A 21,135-nucleotide genomic window follows, 5' to 3' on the forward strand; every position below is an offset into this window, starting at 1 on the left:
GGGAAATCCCAGCTGGGTTCTGGGCCCCAGAAAAGGGGGTTAAGCTTCCCTTCCCTCAAGTACAGAGCTGTCCTGCCCTACTAAAAACTTACTGCCAGCTGCAACTGTGGACTGCAAATCCCAGAGGCACCTGGAAGCAGGAAGAGGAGGTGACGAGCATCCCTGCAGTGTCCTGTAGTTGTGAGTCTGGATTGCAAATCCCAGAGACCTCAAGGGCAGCAGGAAGAGGGAGTGAGCACACAGCCTATGCTGGCTATGTGCCAGAGAGCCATGCTGTATGCTCCCTGGCTTCTGGTCTGAGTCACTACAGGCATGTGGCTACATTTCCTGAATCAAAAGTGAATGTCTGTCCAGTTGTTTCTCAGTTTAATCTCTGCAGCTTCAACTAACCTGCAAAGACTGAATTGATTCAGCCTTGGGCTTTTTTCCTGTCTGTACTTAGCCTTAGGGAGTTTTGGTGAGCTGCTGTGGGGGGAGGAGAGGAGGTGCTGACCCAGCCTGCTACAGCTCACCAAAACTCCCTAAGTGGCCCTCAGGCCCAAACATTCCCCACTTCTGGTCTATGTATAATGCTGACTTAAGTTCTGCTGTTACCCTATAGCTATTTTTATTATACTGTTGTCTGAAGCTTGTTATCCTATAGTTGACAGTTAGTCTTTGTTGCTTAATAGTTATTCTTATATTGTTTTAACACAAAGTTTACTGAAGGTTGTTGCCTTTGGAAAGGCAGGAGCAGAAAGCAGATTTCCCAGAAACCTCTGGGCTTGACAGATCTTTCAGGTGCCTGGGGTTACTTGCAAAATGGGCCATAGGCTACAGGGCTAATGAACAGATAGATCCTGATGATTTTGTACAACTGATTTTTCAGTACAGCTAGGATGAATAATCCTATTTATTTTGTGAGGAGAACTAAAGGACCCCTAGATGCAAAAGAATTTCTAGAAAAGATGCCTCATTTTCTTCAGAGTAACATGGAGATATTGACAGATGAGATATTACACATAATAGAGTCTATCATAAAAAAACATGGGTGGGGGTACAGCATGCAGGGCAATAAGATCTATCCCCTATAACCAAATCATAGACTGTAAGACATGGGATTTAGTGGATCTGAATAATTATGGTAATAATGTGGTTTGCAGTCACTCTTGTGGGTGTTATGGGAAGTAAGAAGTGTAGGTGCAGGATTCTTAGACAAATCCCGAAAGTTGCATGAGAAACTGGGAATTTCAGATCAGACAAAGATTGTGCATAGCAGTGTGGCAGCTTTTTGAGTGTTGTTTTCTAGGGCTGTGCAACATGGGCCATATTTGGATTCAGATTTGGCCTGAATCAGGGACAGTGATTCGATTAGTTGATTCGGATCACTGTCCCAATTTGATTTGGCTGAATCCAAATCTGAAGTTTCAATGCTGATTTGTAGAATCAGCGATTTAGCCAGAGACACAGCTTTAAATGTTTTTTCTACATACCTCAAGGTACCAGGTGTGGCTCATGAATGCTGCGATGCTGGGGCGGATGGAGCATCCCACAGGAGCGTGGGGGGTGCCCCACCTGCTCGCCGGCGAACCCAGAAGTGGACCAGAAGTACTTCCCAGGCCCTAGACCCAGAAGGCACCAGTTGTTGATCTGGAGGGACACGGGGAGATCCCCCAAAGCTCTCCCCGGCAGACCCGGAAGCGAACCGGAAGTGCTTCTGGTCCACTTCCGAGTCTGCTGCCGAATGCGCTGGGGAGCCCCCTGCACTTCTGTGGGATGCTCCATCCACCCCACCATCTCAGCATTCACAAGCTGCCTGGTACCTTGCAGTATGTAGAAAAAAACATTTAAAACTGTGTCTCTGTCCGAATCATTGAATCTTTCCAAATCTCTCCTAATCAATTTGGAGGGTTCTGTTTCGATTCAGAGAGATTAAAGGGTCTCCTGATTGAATTCAGTTTTGGAGATGTGGCCACTGAATCGAGCCGAATCTCCACTGGATCGAATCAGGGACCAAAGCTTCACGCAGCCCTATTGTTTAGGTGTCAACGTCAGAGATGTCTTTCCCAGTGGAAAAATTACTCTGGGAACAGTTTAAAATGGGGGCTCCCATGTACCCTAAGACCTTTTTTATTTAGCTTCAGGGTGATCATTATTACGGCATTTTGGGTATGAAGAAATTCTGTGGAGCCAGGTATTTTTGTGAATTCTGCTAATTGGCTTTTAGGCACAGGAACAGCCTTGCTTGCAATTTCCAGTGCCAACTGTGTTTTAGCACAGTGTGTGTGGAAATCTTAGAAACAAACACAGGGTGTGATGGATGCAAGTGGTTTTTCAGGTCCCAAGAGTGTTTAGAGAGACAGAGGAGAGAGGCAGCCCAGGGAAAATTCAGAGGTTTAACTAAATTTCTGTGCGACAGGTGCGAGTACTATGTGAGCAAAGGTCACCGCTGTGAAGGGCGGATTTATAAGTTGTGCAATGATTTGATTCAGGGTGATATTGAGGACACCTGTGTTACATGAGGTATCTTAAACTGCTCAAAGTAGCAAAAGATTACATTGTGTAGCAAAAGATAACATGATTTTGAATGTATGCGGGAAATGGGTAGGCGCATACCCAACTACTTCTTTGTGCTGTGTTCAGACACTAGAAAACCAGGTGGGAGTTGAAGGGTAAAGATTGTGTTTCTGACTGTCAGGAAATTTTCACAGCCACAACTTCAAAAAGCACAGATTCATATCTCACAACACCAAAAGTTATGATACATATTTTATTGTTAAGCTGCTGATAAAGTTTAACAGCTTTTTTTTTTTTTACAGTTGTGCAGTCTGTTACTGTGAAAATGTGCAGAATCTCCTGGTCAGGAATATGTTTGGACAATATTACCAACAGACATTGCTTAAGAATGACAATCTTAAAAGCTGGAGGTTCACCTGACAAAGAGTCTAATGAAAGCCATTACATCTTTTTTAACTAAAGTGCAGCTGCCACAGGCTCTGTTACCCCCAAGATGCTCTTTTGGGGAGTAGAACTAATGTTATACGTCTATATTACAAACCTTAGGCTTGTGAACAGATGCAGTATTATTTCATCAGCATGTACCTATATGTAAACAAAACTAAAAAGTACCCTATAGGACTCCCTGTAATCTTTTCAGACAAATTTTGCCTTCTTGCAACATCATCCACACTTCACTGTCATTAAGTACAAAGACTTCTTTTTCCCTATTTGCCTGTTAGGGTAGATGGCAAACTTGTATTTGCTCTCTGAATGACCAGTGTTTATTAAACACATAATGAAAATATTTTACAATGCACTGTAGCCTGAATGGAGTTCAATGTGGCTTCAAAGTAGTTGCAGCTGTGTAACCTTCAGCCATCTCTTATCCAGCATCTCTTGCAGGTGTGGATGAAAACAGTCTCTATTATGGGGCTGCTGATGCGTATGCTTTGGAAGCACTCTACAGCATGTCATCCAGCTGTGGAGAGTATATAATCAGTATGGTCTACAGAGAAGTCCCAAAATTCTAGCTTAATTACCTCTGTGATACCCCTTGGGGTAGGAGTGAATGATATGTCCTTGCTTTCCGGTGGCTCATCTGAGGGGATCTACCCCATTAGTCAGAACAAGATAGTTGTCCGTGGTGTCTTGCTTTTTCATATGGTTTCAGAAAATGGCTCTCTCAAGCACAGGGGGCTTTTTGTACCTCAGGGGTTGACAGGATGGCACTAATAAACAGCCAGTGGACAAACACTATAGAGCGCACAGTCCCAAACCTGGCCTACAGGCCTGGGACACTGCTGGACAGTGCCGGATTTAGGCACAAGCTAAGTAAGCTACAGCTTAGGGCCTCACATTATGAGTAAAACACATACAGTAAAACCTCACAAATCTGGTGTGCTTGGGACCGAACATGTGCTGGAAGTTTGCAAATGCTGTTTTTTTTTAAATCAGCACTGCAGAGAGTCGCGGAGCTGGGGAGGGGTGGGGGTAGTGGCGGCCAGTCCTGGAGTACCAGCCACATGCAGAGCAGCAGAATGGGGTGCTTAATGGAGGCGGCAGCAGCTGCGTGCAAGCTTCCCCTGCCATTTCCAGGCCAGTGGCAGGGAGTGGAGGCTGGTTCCAAAGCGGCGGGCAAAGTGCCAGATTTTGTGAGCGTTTCACTTTTTTTGGTAATGTCGTGGGGCGTCTTAAGCCTGACATTGCTTAGAGTCCCAGCATATCATAATCCGGCCCTGCTGCTGGAGTTTTGGCCATGGGTTTCAGGCAGGTGCTTGAATCTGCTTGGCTGGCAGACAAGATTAGCCATGCCTGAACACTATTCTCAGCCGTGATTTTATGGCTCCTGAGGGGGTAGTAAATCCAAAAAAAAAGAAAAGAAAAACGATTATTAAATTTAGTATGAACTTATTAAAAAATCCCACAAAATCACATTTATGGTGTCAAATTATGGAGTATTAATCATTTGCTTATCAACTTTCTAGTACCGCCTGCATACTATTCTGATTTTTAGCATCACCTACTGTTAATATGGGTTCTAGCACTGCCTTCTTTTAATCATGACACCATAATTCAAGATTGACAAGTCTGGTAAGAGTTTGACAAAAACTGTACACCCATTACTACTGTAGTCACTTCACTTTGTAATGCCAATATGAAACTCAGCTTTTTGAGCAAAAATGAATCCATTTTAGGGGCGTTTTGCCTGTGTAGTTTGCCGATAAAGTGCTCCCAGTTTAAACATGACCATAGAAACGAAACAACTCTCACTGCAAGAGATGATCCATTACTGCAGAAATGTGCATGTTAAGTAAAATGAGGATTTCCACCTCACCTTTTCTGAGAACAGTTTTTATTCTTACTTAATTCTAACACAGTAACTATCATAGATTTAAAATGTGTAGATTTACATAAAGTTTATATGAAGTATTGTGCTTGCCTTACAGGTGCTGCATCCTTCAGTGGAAGCTTTAGACCTCAGAGACTGTGATGTTTCAGATAATGCCCTGTTGAAGCTTTATATCTGCAAACATCTAAAGAAAATAAACTTGAATTCTTGTAAAGAAAACAGATTAGGCATAACTTCAGAAGGTATGTTTTGTATGTTGACAGAAGTGGGATCTGCCTTCTGTTTTCTTTTTCTTGGAAGGCTTCATATATAAAATATTGTATGGAATACACATTGGTTAGAGTATCACTGGCACATTTTAGTTAATCAATTGTAGGCACCTTTTTTTTCTTAAACTGGGTGATGTTCACATTGTTTAGTTTAAAGTGCATGCTTAATTTTTGGCAGAACAGTCTTCCCTTAGTAAAGGAAGGTTCAGTGAAATGCTTTGTAGGAACATGCCAACTTGAACCAAACTTTTGATTGAAAAGTGTCTAAATGAATGCATGTACCCTGGTTACATTTACATAGTATCAACATTTTCAGTTTTGATATCATTCTAGCTTCTTCCATTTAAATATTTAACATTTCATGACCATGTTTCGATTAATAAAAATAACAAATTAGTATTTCTAAATAAGAGTTCTTCAGTTTTTCTGTTCCACTGTAACCTTCAGCACTTCATTCCAATTCAGGATAAAGTCAGCTTTTCTAATGTCAAAGTGCAGAATGGAAGTTCTATTTTCTAACTATCTCTAATATTTAACTTTGTTTTACATTGGTCCAGTGGAATCACTGATATACTGAAGTCAGTGGCAAGATTCCCATTAACTACAGTGGACTCAGGATTTCACCTGTTTGTCTTATTAATCAACACAGAATTTAAAGAGGAGTAAGAACTTGTGTAAATACACAACATTTTTAAATGAATTGCCTGATTAAAACTTATCAAGAAGCTGTACGTTAAATTGCAGGACTTCCAGTTATGTGTTAAGATAAAAAAATGGAAGGGAGCCAAGTGTGAGGTTGTAAAAAAGACAAGTAAAATAGGTACTTTGACAAAATGGTAAGTAAATATTGGCACTTGGGTATTTCAGGTATAAATATAGATATGCAAGATTTACTTTGTAGCAACCTAGGGGAGTGTAATTTATGCATGGCTTAAATCATTGGCCCTGGGCAGTTCTGACTGAGTTCTACTGAGATGTTCTGATTACTAAACAGACCAGCTAGTTTGCTGTCAAAGTGACAGTATATCTCTCTGAGCTTTTTGCCACCAAACACAAATTTGAGTCATTCTTTCTGTGTCACACCTGGACTCCAGGAGGCTGCTGGGTTGCACTGGCCTCCTGGAACACAGTCTTAAGCAGCCTGAATGCGGACAATGGCAGCGAGCTAAAAATTAGCCACACACACAATATCTATATATTAGTTCACATAAATAATGCAGACTTGACAGGCCAGACAATGAAGTCCTGTACTTTTGATAACTAAAAGGTCATATTTACTCAAATCCAAGACATGGTTTTTTTCCTCCAAACAAGGAGAGAAGAAAAGCCTCATCTTGGATTTGAGTATTGGCCCAAGGCAATGAATCATTTGTTTTACAGGAAAATGTAGTATTTATCAGCCTTAACCCAGAGTAAGCCCAAGTTGTGTGGAATTCTTTACTGTGTATATTAACAATTGTTAAAGATACAAGTAGGACTTGGGACTAGTGTATTAAAAGATTGACATGACAATTTGTTCGATAAATGACAATAGTTTTATTTACTACAATATTTACTATTAAATAAGCCTAAAGCAAAGCTCAGTATATTTAGCTGGAAAAGCATTAGCATCTCACCAATACAGGCAAAAAGGCAGCCTCAGTCTTTTCAGCTTCTCAAGGCATTTATCTGTCGCTGGAAGATCAGCTAGACACAGTAGCAGTTCTTGTCTTCAATGATTTCTCACTCTTGAAGATGCCCCGTTAGCTGCTTCATTCCTTTTTATACCCTTCAGCTCAGTGTTTTCAAAGCATTTTTGTAGTTGAATAAAAAAAAACAAACCCAAGCAATAACAAATAGGAAGACCTATTTTCAACTGTTCACTATTTGTTTTTGGGTAGTCCCAATTTTGATTGAATTACCTTACTCGGTATTAGGAGGTTATAAATCTATACTGAGTTGGAACATATCCGGAAGTTGATTAACAACCAGGAGAAACACAGAGCATTCTTGAAGAGTTGTCCTTGGAAGATGAAGGGAACCGCTGAAACAAAACAAAAGTTAATCACGAGGAGATAACTATCAAGCCCCATGTGGAAAATGTCTCTTCCTGTACATAAACATAAGTTAATTATAAAGCAATATTTACCAAAGTAATTAAGGATATATATTTAACACAGCAAAAACCAGGCACATAAGAGCCTGCTTAAAATCAGTATAGGTATAATAAAATAAGCTGAAAATGACACCTCATTTTTTCTTTTCAGAATATCCCAGCTGCAGAATTACTTCCCCTTACAATTTGCATTTATCATTAATATTTTGTAGTTTAATTTTTATGAGTAGGCCCAGCTCAACTTGAGTTTCACAGTCACCAGCAGTGATGAACTTTTGCGGGTATCATCTTACTTATAAAACAGGCTTCTGTGTTTGTGGTTTGTACAACAGTTTAAACTGCGGTTTTTAATGTATTGTCAGGATGGCCTCCTTATATCTCACTTCTATCTCCTTTTTATATGATGGTAAATAACCTTTAGATTATAGTGCTCTCATCATAAAGGACTGCTTGCCTCTGAAGCAGATTAAATTCTGCTTGGTATCTCACAGTCCACATAATTAGCTAGGCTTACTGGTTCATCCAGTAATTGGAAAAATCAGTACAATTTTAACCATTTGAAAGAAACTGTGTGCTGTGGAGAAAAATATGGAGCTAGATTTCACTTCTTTAAAGGAGGTTGTAATCCCATCTGCCAATTTCCATTTTTCTTTAAAGCCATAGAAAGATTTCTCACCCTAAATCCCTAACCCTGAAAGCCCAGACGTGCAATTGTGTTAATACATTCTTAAAGAAAATAACACAAAATAAAACCACCAAACTTAGCCATTTTAGGAAAAATTGCATTACTAGCAAAATACATATTTCAGCTACATCCCAGGACATGCCTGCCAGTCAATATACAAATAACAATTGGTTTATACTAACAGCCAAAGAGTGGTACAAGAGACAAGCTAAACCAATAAAGCTAAACCCATAATAAACCAGTGAAAGACTATCTAAACACATCAGTTAATTTAGTTAAGATGATATAAGTTAAATCAGTGAAACTTTTATATGAGAACAATCCCTTAGCTAAGTTGATTTAAAGAAGAGTTAACTAGATTTAAAAAAAAATAAATCGATGTCATTTATATAACCTAGACCAAGCCAAAATCCCACACAAATGGTAGAAATAGATAAATCAACTGTATGGAAAGTAAATTAATTAGAACAGTTCAGAAAAAGACTTCCTTCATTACTCTGTGTAATGTTAACCTTAGGTGTTTCTCTTAAAAACAGTAAGTAATGACACTGCCAGAGCTTTTTTTAATGGCAGGGAAGTTTTTATGTACTTTAATATGTGGTATACTACAAGATATTTTTGGAGATAGTAGTTTACTGGCCTCAGAATTTCTTGCTTTATTTCTTCAATAGGAGTTGCAGCTCTGGCCTGGTCCTGTCCTTATTTACGCGAAGCTTCTTTTAAAAGATGCTGCAATCTGTCAAACAGTGGAGTACTTGCTCTTGCACTCAATTGCAAACATTTACAGATAGTTAACTTAGGCAGCTGCTCAGGCATCACGGATGCATCCCTGCATGCGCTAGGACAGAACTGCAAATTTCTACATAGTGTGGACTTTTCATCTACTCAGGTAACCAAAATGCCAAAAAAATTATTATATAAATTTAATGGGGTAGCTTTATGGTCTCTGTTTTTATTTAACTGTGTTTTCCCTGGGCTTTTTAAGATTCAAAACCCAAAATCACATTAATTTGCAGCTACTTTCCCAATACATTATGTCTCTTGTTAGTAGCAGAAAGTATTTAGACTCTTTCCAAATAAGAGTCACAAGTTAGGGCATCAACTCTGGAGGACAAATAGCTCTGGAGCCCATCTGTTATTAGAGGGTTCTTTATACTGTTCATGATATTCAATGTCATAATTGTGTTTGAGTTATAGAAAAGGTATTAATTATTTTATATGCAGGAAAAGAAGATGTAGAACTATAATCATACACCAATTAATTAAATACATACTTGTGACTAGGAGAAATCTTATTTTGCCTGAGAAGAACCCACTGAACTGAGTAACTGAACCTTGAGAAGCAAAAAAAGCAAAGTATGCAGAACAAAACATGCATGACCTTGTACGTCTGGAGCTGTTTGCCAGATGTATGTTACATGATGCTTCTCCTCCCCCCTGCCCAGTAATAAATGAAATATCCTAATGTTTGATGTAAATCATTTTTCTTTTGCTTTCTGCTAGAGTGTCTTTGTAGAAGCTCCTTAAAAGTTAAATGTATTAGTTTAATGTCAGCAGTGTGCTCCATGTCTTTCAGAACGTAGAAGGTGGCATCATCTCAGACCCAGATTTGACACTAATTTGACAGTCTTAATGCTTTAAGTCCTTTGATATATTTTTTAATTTAACGGCTTGTGAAAGACGTGTATGTTATAGGCAAAATTAGAATGAGAAGAAGATAGTTGTTTGGTACACAACAAGGAAACTATTCCAGTGTGAGGGGGCATTTTGAAAAACGTGTGAAACCAGAGTAGGAAATTAAGATAGATGTAAAAGATGACCAAGGCTTTAACAGAGACTGTGTAGAAGCAATGGACAGGAAATGTTGGGTATTATCAATGACCTAACATATGGGAAGGGCACATAGCAGAAAATCTGCACAGGCTACCACCTTGGTGTCCTTTTGCTAAAATTTCAGTTTCATATTTGCCAAAACATGCACTTCTCCTACTAAGAGTCATCTATACTAAATTAACATAGCAGAAAATTTGTTTCCTCTGTTGAAACCATGGAAGATGAAAGTAAACATTCATGATATTTCTAAAGGGGGGGGAAAAAGGAAAAACCCCAATTTTCTAAAACTGAAATGTTCTTTCATGTCCTTTTCAAAGATCAGCAAGAGGAAGGAAAATGTACAAATGCAATTTTAAAAAGAAATTCTTTGCAGATTAAGGCACAGAATATTAACAGGCTTTGTAAATTGCATGTATTCCCTTGGCTCTATCCACAAAGTACTAGAATATTAACTTTTCTCTTTTGTATTTGCTTCCTACCATGTTTTCATCCTTATTGATTTCGGTACAAATTGCCAAGTCTTTATATGGATGCATGTGGATTAGGGGAGAACAGTCTTTCCTTTTTCTATTACCACAGCTTCAACAACAGACCGTATGATTTGCCAATGTAGAAGATAGGGTTTGCATGTCAGGCCACTTAAAGACACTTTAACAAATAGGGCTGTGCGAAACACCATTGTTTCATTTCGACATCCCTTTCGCCATTTTGAAGGGATAGTGTTTTGTTTCTTTTTGTCGTTTCATCTCGTTTCGTTTTGAAGCACTGTCTTGTTTCACTTTTTTGAAACTTTTTCACTGTTTTGACACGTTTCAGTGTTTCGCCCATAGGCTATAATGGGGAATCATGAAAATACTTAAAACTTTGTCATTTCTTGCCTGATTTGGTTGAAAATTGCAGGGATGGTAGCTTCTTCTGAGGGCATGAAGCCTGCCAGGTTTCAAGGAGATAGGTACAGAAGTTTTGGGAAACTGCACTTTAAACTTTCCAAAACACAACTCCTGACACTTGCTATCAGCAGCAGCCTCCTCTCATCCAGTGTGCAGATCCAAGGGCCCACACCCCAGGAGGGCTGTGGGGCTGCACTGGACTCCTCCCGATGGTGCAGACCCCCAGATCTGCACGCCAGATGAAAAGAGGCTGCTGCTACCACCTGGGACTAGCACTGGGTGCACCATGCGCCCAGCACCAGAGAACATTGCTGCTCCTTTCATCTGGCGCACAGATCTGGGGGCTCACACCCCTGGGAGGAGTCCGGCACAGCCCAGCAGCCCTCCGGCTCACACCCCCGGATCTACACCTCGGATAAGAGGAGGCTGCTTCTGCCACCTGGACCAGCGCTGGGCATGGGCTGGGACCAGCACTGGAGAAGATTGCTGCTGCCACCTGTCCCAGGCAGCAGAGGCAGCCTCCTCTCATCTGGCACGCAGATCCAGGGACTGGCACCCCTGGGAGGAGTCTGGCAGAGCCCTCATTTCGTTTCAAAGCTGTTTCGAAGCCTTTTATTTCATTTCAATTTTGCTGTTTCGAGCTCAAAACATATTGAAACAGCTTCAAAACGAAGCACCTGGTGAAATTTCGTACAGCCCTATTTACCATATGGCAAAAAGTAATGTCAGGTGCTCCACAATAGTTGTCCACGTGCACACTCCTACGCTGCAGTAATGCAGTCCTTTTGCTGAGTACTTAGTACCCTGGTTTTCTGTCAAATAAGAAGAGTGCACATAAGCAGTTACTACAGAACAGCTTATACGTGTATTTACTTGCATACCACATGCATGTTTTCCCAGAAAGTTAGCCTCCCAAAATTAGAGTGCTTACCTTAAGCAGGAAAGCTGATTTTCTGTCCAGAATGGAAACATGGATTTGCTGTAAGATAGCTGTTGCTTCTTTTCCTTCTCTTCCTTCTGCAGCTGCATCAAGAGAGGGGTGGTTTAAAGCAAACGCACATCTGGGGGAGAATGCAGTAGTGTGTTGACCCTCCCCCTTTATTCCTGCTCCACCCAAAGTTTAAAACCAAGTGTCTGGCAGCGGCAGTGACATTTCTATTTAGGCAGTACTGAGGGAGCCAATTGACTCCATGATTTATTATAATGTACCTGATTCCTGCTGATTGATCATAACAGAAATTAGTAGTCTTCCTTCCTTTGTAATGCCCTTGATGTTATATTAATAAAACTATCCTTTTTTCAACAAATTTACTGTCTGCTAGCTGCTTCTGGCCTGTTCTCTTATTTTGCAGCCCTTCTGACTTGTTTGAGCTCTTTTCAAAATCCTAGATCAGTGGCGATGCATAGGGGGTTCACAGGGGTGCACGTGCAGTCCCTGACAGTGCTGGTGCACCCCCTGACAGGCAGCGTTCCCTGCTTAGGTGACAAGCAGGTGGGGGCAGATGGAAACGCTGGTGCCCCCACTGTGAGCACCGGCCAGGGAGTGGTGTGCCAGGTGAAGCAGTGCTGACACTTCAACAGTGCTGTGGCCGCTTCCCAGTGAACACGATCGGACATGGGGGGACCACCCCCCCGGTTGGTGAGATTGGCTGCAGGGGAACTCCCCCCCCCACCCCCCAGTTGCTAACTGGCCACTGGGCGGCATGTGCCCCACAGACTCAGGTGGCACCAGTCACCCAAGTCCTAGATCCACCCATGAAGCCCAGTCTTCAGCAGAAGCTACAGTGTCAGGTTTTGGCTGAGCAGCCCCAGAGCTGGTAACATTTCAGTTGTGAAAGGAATAAAACTGTAGCTTTGGCCTGAGCAGAAAAGAGAGGGAGAATGAGCTAAAGCTTAAGCTTAAGCTCTAGCCCTGCTCTGGATGCTCTGAAGAAAACTTTTTTTCTTGATGCTGCCTTCTGAAAAGCAAGGCACGCGCTTTACCGGGGTGGGGGTAGGGGGACTGTAATAGTAAGAGCTTTGTTAATAACAAGAGTTTTGCATGCTGATTCGATAGTAGGCCGGTGAAGTGGCACGTAGCCTCCTGCTCTGTGAGCATGACTGAGCCATGAACCTAGATAGTAGAATGTTGTAAGACAGTGGAATGTGGTAAAACACCACGTGTGTTGGATCAGGACTCATCCCCAAATTCCTAGCTTGAGATAACAATGTTTACTCCAGACTATATAAGCTGTACATTCTTGAGTTACGATGGGTTCCTCAGCTCTGGCAAAAGTTCCAACTTGCGCGGAGCCCCGGCACAAGCTATCGCATCCCCAGGATTGGGACACGCCAGGGCAAGGGGAACCATGCGGAGTGGTGGCTGCCACCTAAGGCCAATGTGAAGTAACTTTCCTCTCTGCTCTGTTCTATCACCTGCCTTTGCAAGTATCCTTAAATAAAGCTTTGCAAAGGTGAAAACAACCAGAAGTACATCCTTTGTTCAAGCGTGGCGAATCTTCTGAACCCAGTATTTCATCCTAAAACAAGGACATATGTGAGAAAATACAATACATGGTAAAGCACTGTCCCTACTTATCCTGAGGTGTAAAGTTGTTTGCCATATCCACAGAGAGATGCCATCCCATTTTAAACTCTGCATGGGGTTGGACCACTGCCCTTATAGTTTTGAGAACGTATTCTTGCCTGGTGAGGTGGTTCATCTGAGAACTACCTGGTTAGCCCTCATGCAAATTATTTGGCTTCCTTTAGCTTTCTATTTCTTCTAGTGAGTATTCATTGTGTCTTTAATATTTTTTTATTGTGTTTCATTTCTAGGCCTGTTTTGATCTATGTTTTGAACACACATGTTTTAAAGACATGAACATGGATGTGAAAGGGCCAAATTCTGCAGTCCATGGGTGTGGACAGATATAATAATTAAAACATTTCAAAGGCCCAGCTACACAGACATGTATGCCCTTTGAAATGTTCCCAAAGTAGCTGAAACATTCCAAAATAGATCCTCTGTAAAAGAAGTAGTATGATGGAGTGTTTCACTTCCGGCTATGTGTGCACAAGGACAGCACATGGGAGCTGGGTTGGGGCTGGGCTGTTGCTAAAGGAGGCTGCAGCATTTTGAAATGTTCCTGCCAGGAACTGCAAAAGGTTATATATGTGCGCATGGCCTGAAACACTTCCTCCATGAAGCATTTCTAAGAGTGTTTCATTTGGGAATGCTTCATTCATTATACCTGTCTGCACCCTTTGCTACATCTCTATTTAGGCAGAACTCCTTCCTCCTAAATTTAGAGAGTTACTATTTTAATGGAAAAAAATGGTGACATTTGTAGGAGAGCAAAAAGTAATAAACAAATTTACCATGCGAGGAAAAATATGCAGCCACAAAAGGCTTCCCTGTCTGTTCGGAGAGGAGAAAAAGACACAGGTAGACTCCAGCATAGGGCATGTAAAGTGTTGTCAGTCAGTATAATGACTGTGGAGATAGACCGCTATAAAAAAATATTTTAAGATTAATAGCTGTCTTTTTAAAGTATAGATCTGTCGTGTTTTGATCTAGTTATTCTAGTGTACTAATAAGAGGGTTTTTGTTTCCCTTCTAGGTAACAGATGATGGTGTCATAGCACTCGTTAGTGGAGTGTGTTCAGAAAACTTAAAGGTAACTCATCTTACCTGTTCTAATACAAAGAAGTGTTAAAAAACAAACGTATGTCTTATCTATATATTTTATGCATTTGCACTGGAGGGGAGAGGAGGAGGGAAGCTCTACAAACACAAATTCTTTAACAGTTAGTTATATGGAATGTATTAAAGTTTCAAAGAAAAGCTGCTTTTTATCTAATGAAATTTATTTCTTATCTATGGGAACTTTTTACCATCCTAATTTTCCCTGGGCTTGATGAAAGGCATGTGAGCCTGAAAGCTTGCAGAAAAATATATCTCTTTTTGTGATTTCTTAGTTGGTCTAGTAAAAGATATCATCAAGAGTTCTAGACTTTTTGCATTTCTTTTTGTCTCAGACCAACACGGCTACCAAATACATCCCTGAAGCATTTTATCTTCATAATTCTCCAAAACATAATGAATGTTTGTTTGTGGTTTGCGAGCAGAGGGGAAGTGAACCTAAACGCAGAACACTTACATAGATACTTGCTACAGAATAGAATACAGATATACACAGTGACCTCTAGTGTCAGAAGCATGGAAAAAGCAGGTATTAGGTTTGGTAGTGTTGGCGAGACTTTGGTGTGATGGTTCAGGAAATATACGAGAGGCAAGAATTTTTGTGGGTGATATCCAGGGATGGATCTGGGGTGGGGTGCAGTGGTGCAGTTCTACCTACCCCCCCCCCTTTGATTCCTGCTCCACCCAAATTTTAAAACCAACTGGCTGGGAGGGGCAGCAGCATTTCTATGCAGGAAGTACTGAGGGGGTTAATTGATTTTGTGGCTCATGATCTACCCGATTCCTGGTAAACTGTCTTTGCAGATGTTAATGTACCTCTTTCCTTTTAAATGGTCTTGATGTTCCATTAAGTAAGCTATCCTTTCCTCTGCAATTTTGCTGTCTGTTAGCCATTCCTGGTAATATCTCTTCTATTTCACAACCCTGCTGACTGTTCATTTTTTACTAAAAGCCTAACTTAGGTGTGGTAATCTTAACTCAGATGTACATTAACTTATGTGTGGAACTGAGTAACAGTTAAGTGTTGAATGCACTGTCAAGAAGTTCAAGAAGGCTAGATTTTGTATTATGAATCTGAATAAGTGATGTACATTTAATAATAATGACTACAGAGCTAATACAACAGTATCTTTGAATATTTTTCCTAGTTCATTGTGGCTTTTTAAACTTAACATATAACCTAGCAAATTAGTGCACATTCCAACTAAATTGTACTCAGTTTTGCTTTGATGTTAAACTGAATAATATAGCACTGAGCCCCTAGCATATTAGTAAATCATCTGGTTTCTCTTTAATTGCAGAAAAATATGTTGTGTTGAGGCACTACACCATCTACACCCCCCTCTTCAAAATTCTAGATCTGCCCCTGGTGATATCTTTTATTGGACCAGCTGGATGGTTTGGGATAGAAATAGATGAGCTTTCAGATATCACAATACCCTTTCCTCCAATCTCTTCTGAGAAAGAGACCTGAAGGAGGGTACTGTGATATCCAAAAGCTGGCCTTTGTCTATCCCAGCCATGCAGTTGGTCCAATAAAAGGCATCACCCACAAGAATTCTTGCCTCTGACACTGAGTTTTGGAATTCTTAGGCATAAACTGTCTCCTAGACAGTGGGCATGTCTACATGTGATGTATGCCACCATAGCAACATGCTCCCTCCTCATAGCATGCTGCAACAGAAACATAGCAGCTAAACATAACCGTGCATGGTTAGCATGGCACAATATGGGCTGTTATTGCACCATCATTTCGGACTTCCAAAAGGAAGTCCTAAATGGTAGCGTAGTGTGGAAGAAATCAAACTTCGCATTGTGGTTGAATCAGAACTGACAGAGCCAGCTTTTCTTTATTTAGGGCTATACTGTGATCACAGGGAGAATTCCATACAGCAAGGGGAATCACCCACTTGTCTGTTTCAAAGGATTTCTCAGACTCTCTAAGGTTACAAGCGTATTTATACTAAAGACAGAGAAAGACATAAAAAATATACCTTGGAGAAACAAAACAATAGTAAATTACACAGAAACTTAGAAAGTTTTACTTAAACTATCTATGCATAGGGCAATATATCAAGATAACCCAAGGCATGCAGGAATGCACAGGGCAAGCTATCAAGATAACCCAAGGAATGTAGGAATACGGATTCCTTATCTCAGAACATTTGAATTAAGCAGTATCAGCACATCTGGTCTTTGTCTGTTTTTCTAGTCAAGTGAGCTAATTACTTCTACAGTAGTAACAACAGTGCTGTACAGTGACGTGTAGAGATGCCCAATTATACATATTCCTCTAGTTCAGTGGTCACCAACCAGTGGATCTCGATCCACCGGTAGATCTCGGAGCCTCTTGTGGTAGAACTCGGAGCCTCTTGCAGTCAATCTGAGGCTGGGGAGGGGGGCTGAGTGCCCGTGTGCATGCATGCGCACACCCCAGCCTAGCAGGTTAGTCGGAGGGAGAAGGAAGGGGCGGGGGCTAGATCAAGGCCCCGGAGGTGAGGGACAGTGCCGCAGAGGCGGGAGCAGGGGTAAGTTGAGTGTGGCCCCGGACAGACAAGACTTACCTGCCAGGAGGTGCACCCCCAAATCATTTTTTCTCCTTCTGCCTCAATCTGCCCCCACCTTCCCTCCCCACAGAGAGGGGGAGGGGTGGCAGGTGGTGGTGGTGCACAGCAGGTCTTGGGTTGGTTTTAAATGCCGAAGGAGATCTACTTAAAAAGGTTGGCGTACCACTGCTCTAATTGATACCAATTTTTTTCTATTTCTATCAGGGTTTACATATATTATACTTCACTTATTTCATGTCATGTATACATACAGCTGTGGCAAACCAGAAGCTTTATATAAATCAAGTTTCATATTTCTTGTTTACAGTACAGATGTGGTGCCTTAAGAGGAAAAATCAATGTTTTAATTTTCTCTTCGGTCAAAAGAATGATAGCATTCTAATTAACATACCTCTGAATCACTGCAGTGTTATTCCTGTTTTTATGTTATACTGTCTCTTAGGTTTATTATTCCCTGTAGATAGTGTATTTATTAGCATCCTGAAAATGTTTTGGACTTACACACACAAGATTCAAGATGCTGAAATATCCTGTATGTTTCGGGTATACTAAATAGCCTTCCCTTTTAATTCTTGGTTTTCTACCCTACCAAAGGCTTCTGATAAATTGTGCACATCTAACATAAAAAAAAATTAAATTCTGGTAATATCTATCAAGAGTTAATGTAGTTACAGTGACCTGACCTCCAGTTTAGAGATAATCTGAAGATGATTTCTGTTTTAATTATAGATTTTTATATAATATAATCACCATTTTCCCAGTGTATATGTTATCTAAACTCTCTAGGGATTTTTATAACCCCCCCCACTCATCACAGTATACAGGAAGACTCATTGCCCTTTGTGCTGTTCTTACCTCATAGGAATTCTTTCTTTGAACTACATAACAATAGAAAACATCTACCTACAAATGTTAAGATGCTGTCAGATTACTAAAGACTGTTTCATTCTTGTTCTATTTTATCCTCAGTCTCATTCTTCTGGAGTCTCAGTCTTTACTATTGCAGACAGCCACATCATATAATCCTACTAATAATTTACCAGGCTCTATTAAAAAAAATGTCCTCCTTTCTTAGGGAACACTGGAGTAATAAAAATGGAACAAAATTTAGTAGTACAAAGTACAAGGTCATGCACTTAGGCATTAATAACAAGAATTTGTCCTGTAATTTAGGAGCTCGTCAGTGGACATGTCTACATGTGCACATTTACTGTGCAGTAACTGAAATTACTGCACAGTACAGGTGCGCATTTACACGCTGATGCCTATATTGTGCAGTAAATATGGAGACTTACACTGACTTGGGCATAAATTTGATAAGTTTATGCCCAGTTAGTTACTGTACAGAAACACACATGTAGATCCCTTACTGCACAGTAACACCGTGTGTATGGACTGTCTTTAACTTTAGCACATTTATACATGCACTTTAAAGCCTGCACGTAAACACGGTGACCTGTTCCTGCTTACTGCACAGTACATTTAAGCCAACATAAGTGCACATGTAGGCGTATCCAGTGGGAAGCAAAGGAAGAGAAATGCTTGAGTATATGTCTGTCCTAAGATGACTATGAACTACCAGTTTGTAAGGATGTACTGAAATCATGATTTTGCATTTTTCACAGAAAGTGACACCAGCCATTTTCCACAAAAAATGGTGGGCTCTGTGATTTTGACAGGCTTGCTGTAGAAAAAAAGTAATTATTGGCAAGCAGAGAAAAGAGCAGAAAGCAGTCTTGAAGCATTGCAGGGAGGAAGCTGGAAGAGAAAGCAAATGAGAAGCTGAGCCTGATGTAGCCTCAGTATAGGTGCCAGCCTGGGCCCAGTCTACCTCCATCTAAGTGCAAGGGTTTTGGTGCCATCTTTTAAGCAGTCAGAGGCATGCTGGTGTAGCGTGCTGCAGCCTAAGTAGGATTGAGCAGGGATGAACAGTGAAAAGAAATCCTCCAAGAGGACCCGATACATTTCAGCTCTGGACTGTGTAAGGCTTGCATGCAGATGGAGGCAGACTGTTCTGTATCTCCTGCAGCATGATTCTGGATGTGTCAAGGAAAACCAGTATAGATTGACACTTAGAGTCTGAGGTGCACATGAAGCAAAAGGCTGCTGCAGAGGCTGAAGGTCAGAGCAAGAAAAAGCGATCATGTCCTCATTCTTTAAAAGCACCATGAAAAGCTGCTTGAAAAGAAGTCAATGGCATTTTTCCTTGTGGAGGCTTTTGCAGTGGCAAACATCCCATTCAAGAAACTTGATCACCCTAAGTTAAGGGACTAACTGAACCAAAATATGCCAAATGCTGGTAGTTATCTGTGTGTGAACAGGCTTTGCCAAAGTGTCTATCTCCCTACAGTGACTGATTCACATGTACAGTCCACAGAGTCTCTGATGGCAGAGTCCTTCTCCATTGTGGCTGATGAAGCCACCAACTCTCAAGATAACTACGTGCTGCAACATTTTATTTGTACCTGGGAGATAAACAGCAGAACCTGCCTGTTTTCAAACAGAGCTACTGTCCAGCTGACTGGAGGGAATACATATGCTCCCGGTCAGCTCTCAACATGTGTGCTACTGTACAATAAGTAAACATGAGTAAAATTGCTACTTATATTTACAGGTAGCAAATTTACTCTCAATTAGAGCAAATTACTGTGCGGTAAGCGTCTGCATGTGTAGATGGGAACGCTTACTGCATCGTAAGTAGCTCTAATAGAGAGTAAAGCATCTCATGTAGTTGCCCCTCTGTGTCCACTATTTACAAATGGCTGGTAATCATTGTCTTATTGTTCAAGGAATGATCTCTGATCGGCTTTATTTAAAGTTATTTGTTTGACTAGAATTTTCAGAACTGGATGAAACTAGTTTTTTTGCAAACCTGAAAGGTATCACTTAATTGGGATTTATATCCTGCAAATGCAAAAAGGGCGAAGGGAGAGAAGTTTCTTATCTCCTCCCTTCCTTATTTACACTGGTCTGTTACTTCTTCACTTTAGTTTATGATTTGGCATGATTTGCTTTGTTTTTATATCTAAGCATCTACTATTAACAAGATGATAACATTCAATGCATTTGGTCCTTTTTAATGTTAATAGAGTTAATAGATAAGTAAGGTTGGGTGGTCCACTGTTTTCCACAGGCTATTGTTTAAATGTAAATGTGTTTCCTGTTTTTCATATGAACAGGTTGTTGATTATGGTGGCCTTATTTACAGTGGTCTCTTCTGGGGTATCAGTCTCTCACTCCTTACAGGTTTTACCTTGAAATGTCAATACAGCTTCCTGCTTTCCTATTTAAGTAAGCAGGCTGGTGACCCTCTCCTGCTCAGGTCTGTTGTGTAACTCCAGCATTAGTTACAGGTCTTATTACATGTAGTGACTAATGCCAGATCTCTGCTTACATAACACAATCCTGCAACTTTCCTATGGGGAATATCAACTCCAAGTAGATCTCCCGCATGGTAATATATGATGAGTTGTAAGTCCTGTAATTGGCGTTCTGTTATGTGAGTTGAAGCTCGGCATTCTGTGCCTTCCTTAGTCTCTCTAATTAGCTCCACATATTACAGATCAGAATCTGGTGTTATGATGCATATATCCTTATCTTTAAACTTAAAAAGTTTGCTTGTATACTTGCTGTTTAGAATGGGCTGTGGATAACCTAAAGTTCTATTTGAGAAGAGTCGCAAGTTTAATTTTTCTTTTCTAAATATTACCAAGAAACTAAGAATGTTTCAACTCCTTGATGTAAACTAGAAGTTCGATGAATTGTATCTTCTTACTGGAAACTAAATCCTCAAGCCCGTGCTTACGTGACTAATCTCACATGGGGTTCATCAGGATTGCTAGGCATAACAAATGTTACAGGATCAGGGCACACAAATTTAAAACTAAATAATGAAGGTGATGAAGTTTAGATCTGGGCTGCCTTATCCCAAATTTAACTTTCCAAGTCAGAACTTGCCATGAGCAGAAATCTTACCAAAGTGTACATATTTGGAACATATAAAAGGTAAATAAATTGTAATATTGCTCCAAGGTCTGCCTATAACTCAAGTAGCAAAGCATTTTTTTAATGAAAGTTTTGTTGTGGTTAGAGAAATGCTGACTCTACCCATTTACCCACTGCACATAGCTGGCATTATAGATGTTACGGCATAAAAATAAAATGAAGGACAGGAAGCAGAAGCTAGTTTAGAACTGAGAGAGAGAGAGAGTGTTTTGGTGGGTTTCTTATTTTTTATTAGTCAAACACCATCCTTTGCAACTCACTTATGCACTTGCCTTGTT

General features: G+C 40.6%; 1 protein-coding gene across 1 annotated transcript in view; it reads left to right on the forward strand.

Annotated features, from left to right (window-relative positions):
- Positions 1 to 21,135, forward strand: part of AMN1 (antagonist of mitotic exit network 1 homolog) — a 62,417-nt gene that overhangs the window by 18,728 nt on the left and 22,554 nt on the right. Inside the window, exons 3-5 of the mRNA XM_019515828.1 lie at positions 4,926 to 5,070; positions 8,549 to 8,766; positions 14,203 to 14,259. Coding sequence (XP_019371373.1) covers positions 4,926 to 5,070; positions 8,549 to 8,766; positions 14,203 to 14,259 — 420 coding nt within the window. The remainder of the gene's footprint in view (positions 1 to 4,925; positions 5,071 to 8,548; positions 8,767 to 14,202; positions 14,260 to 21,135) is intronic.

The sequence above is a fragment of the Gavialis gangeticus genome, unplaced genomic scaffold (assembly GCF_001723915.1).
Source record: "Gavialis gangeticus isolate Ggan-Ray unplaced genomic scaffold, GavGan_comp1, whole genome shotgun sequence".
NCBI lineage: Eukaryota > Metazoa > Chordata > Crocodylia > Gavialidae > Gavialis > Gavialis gangeticus.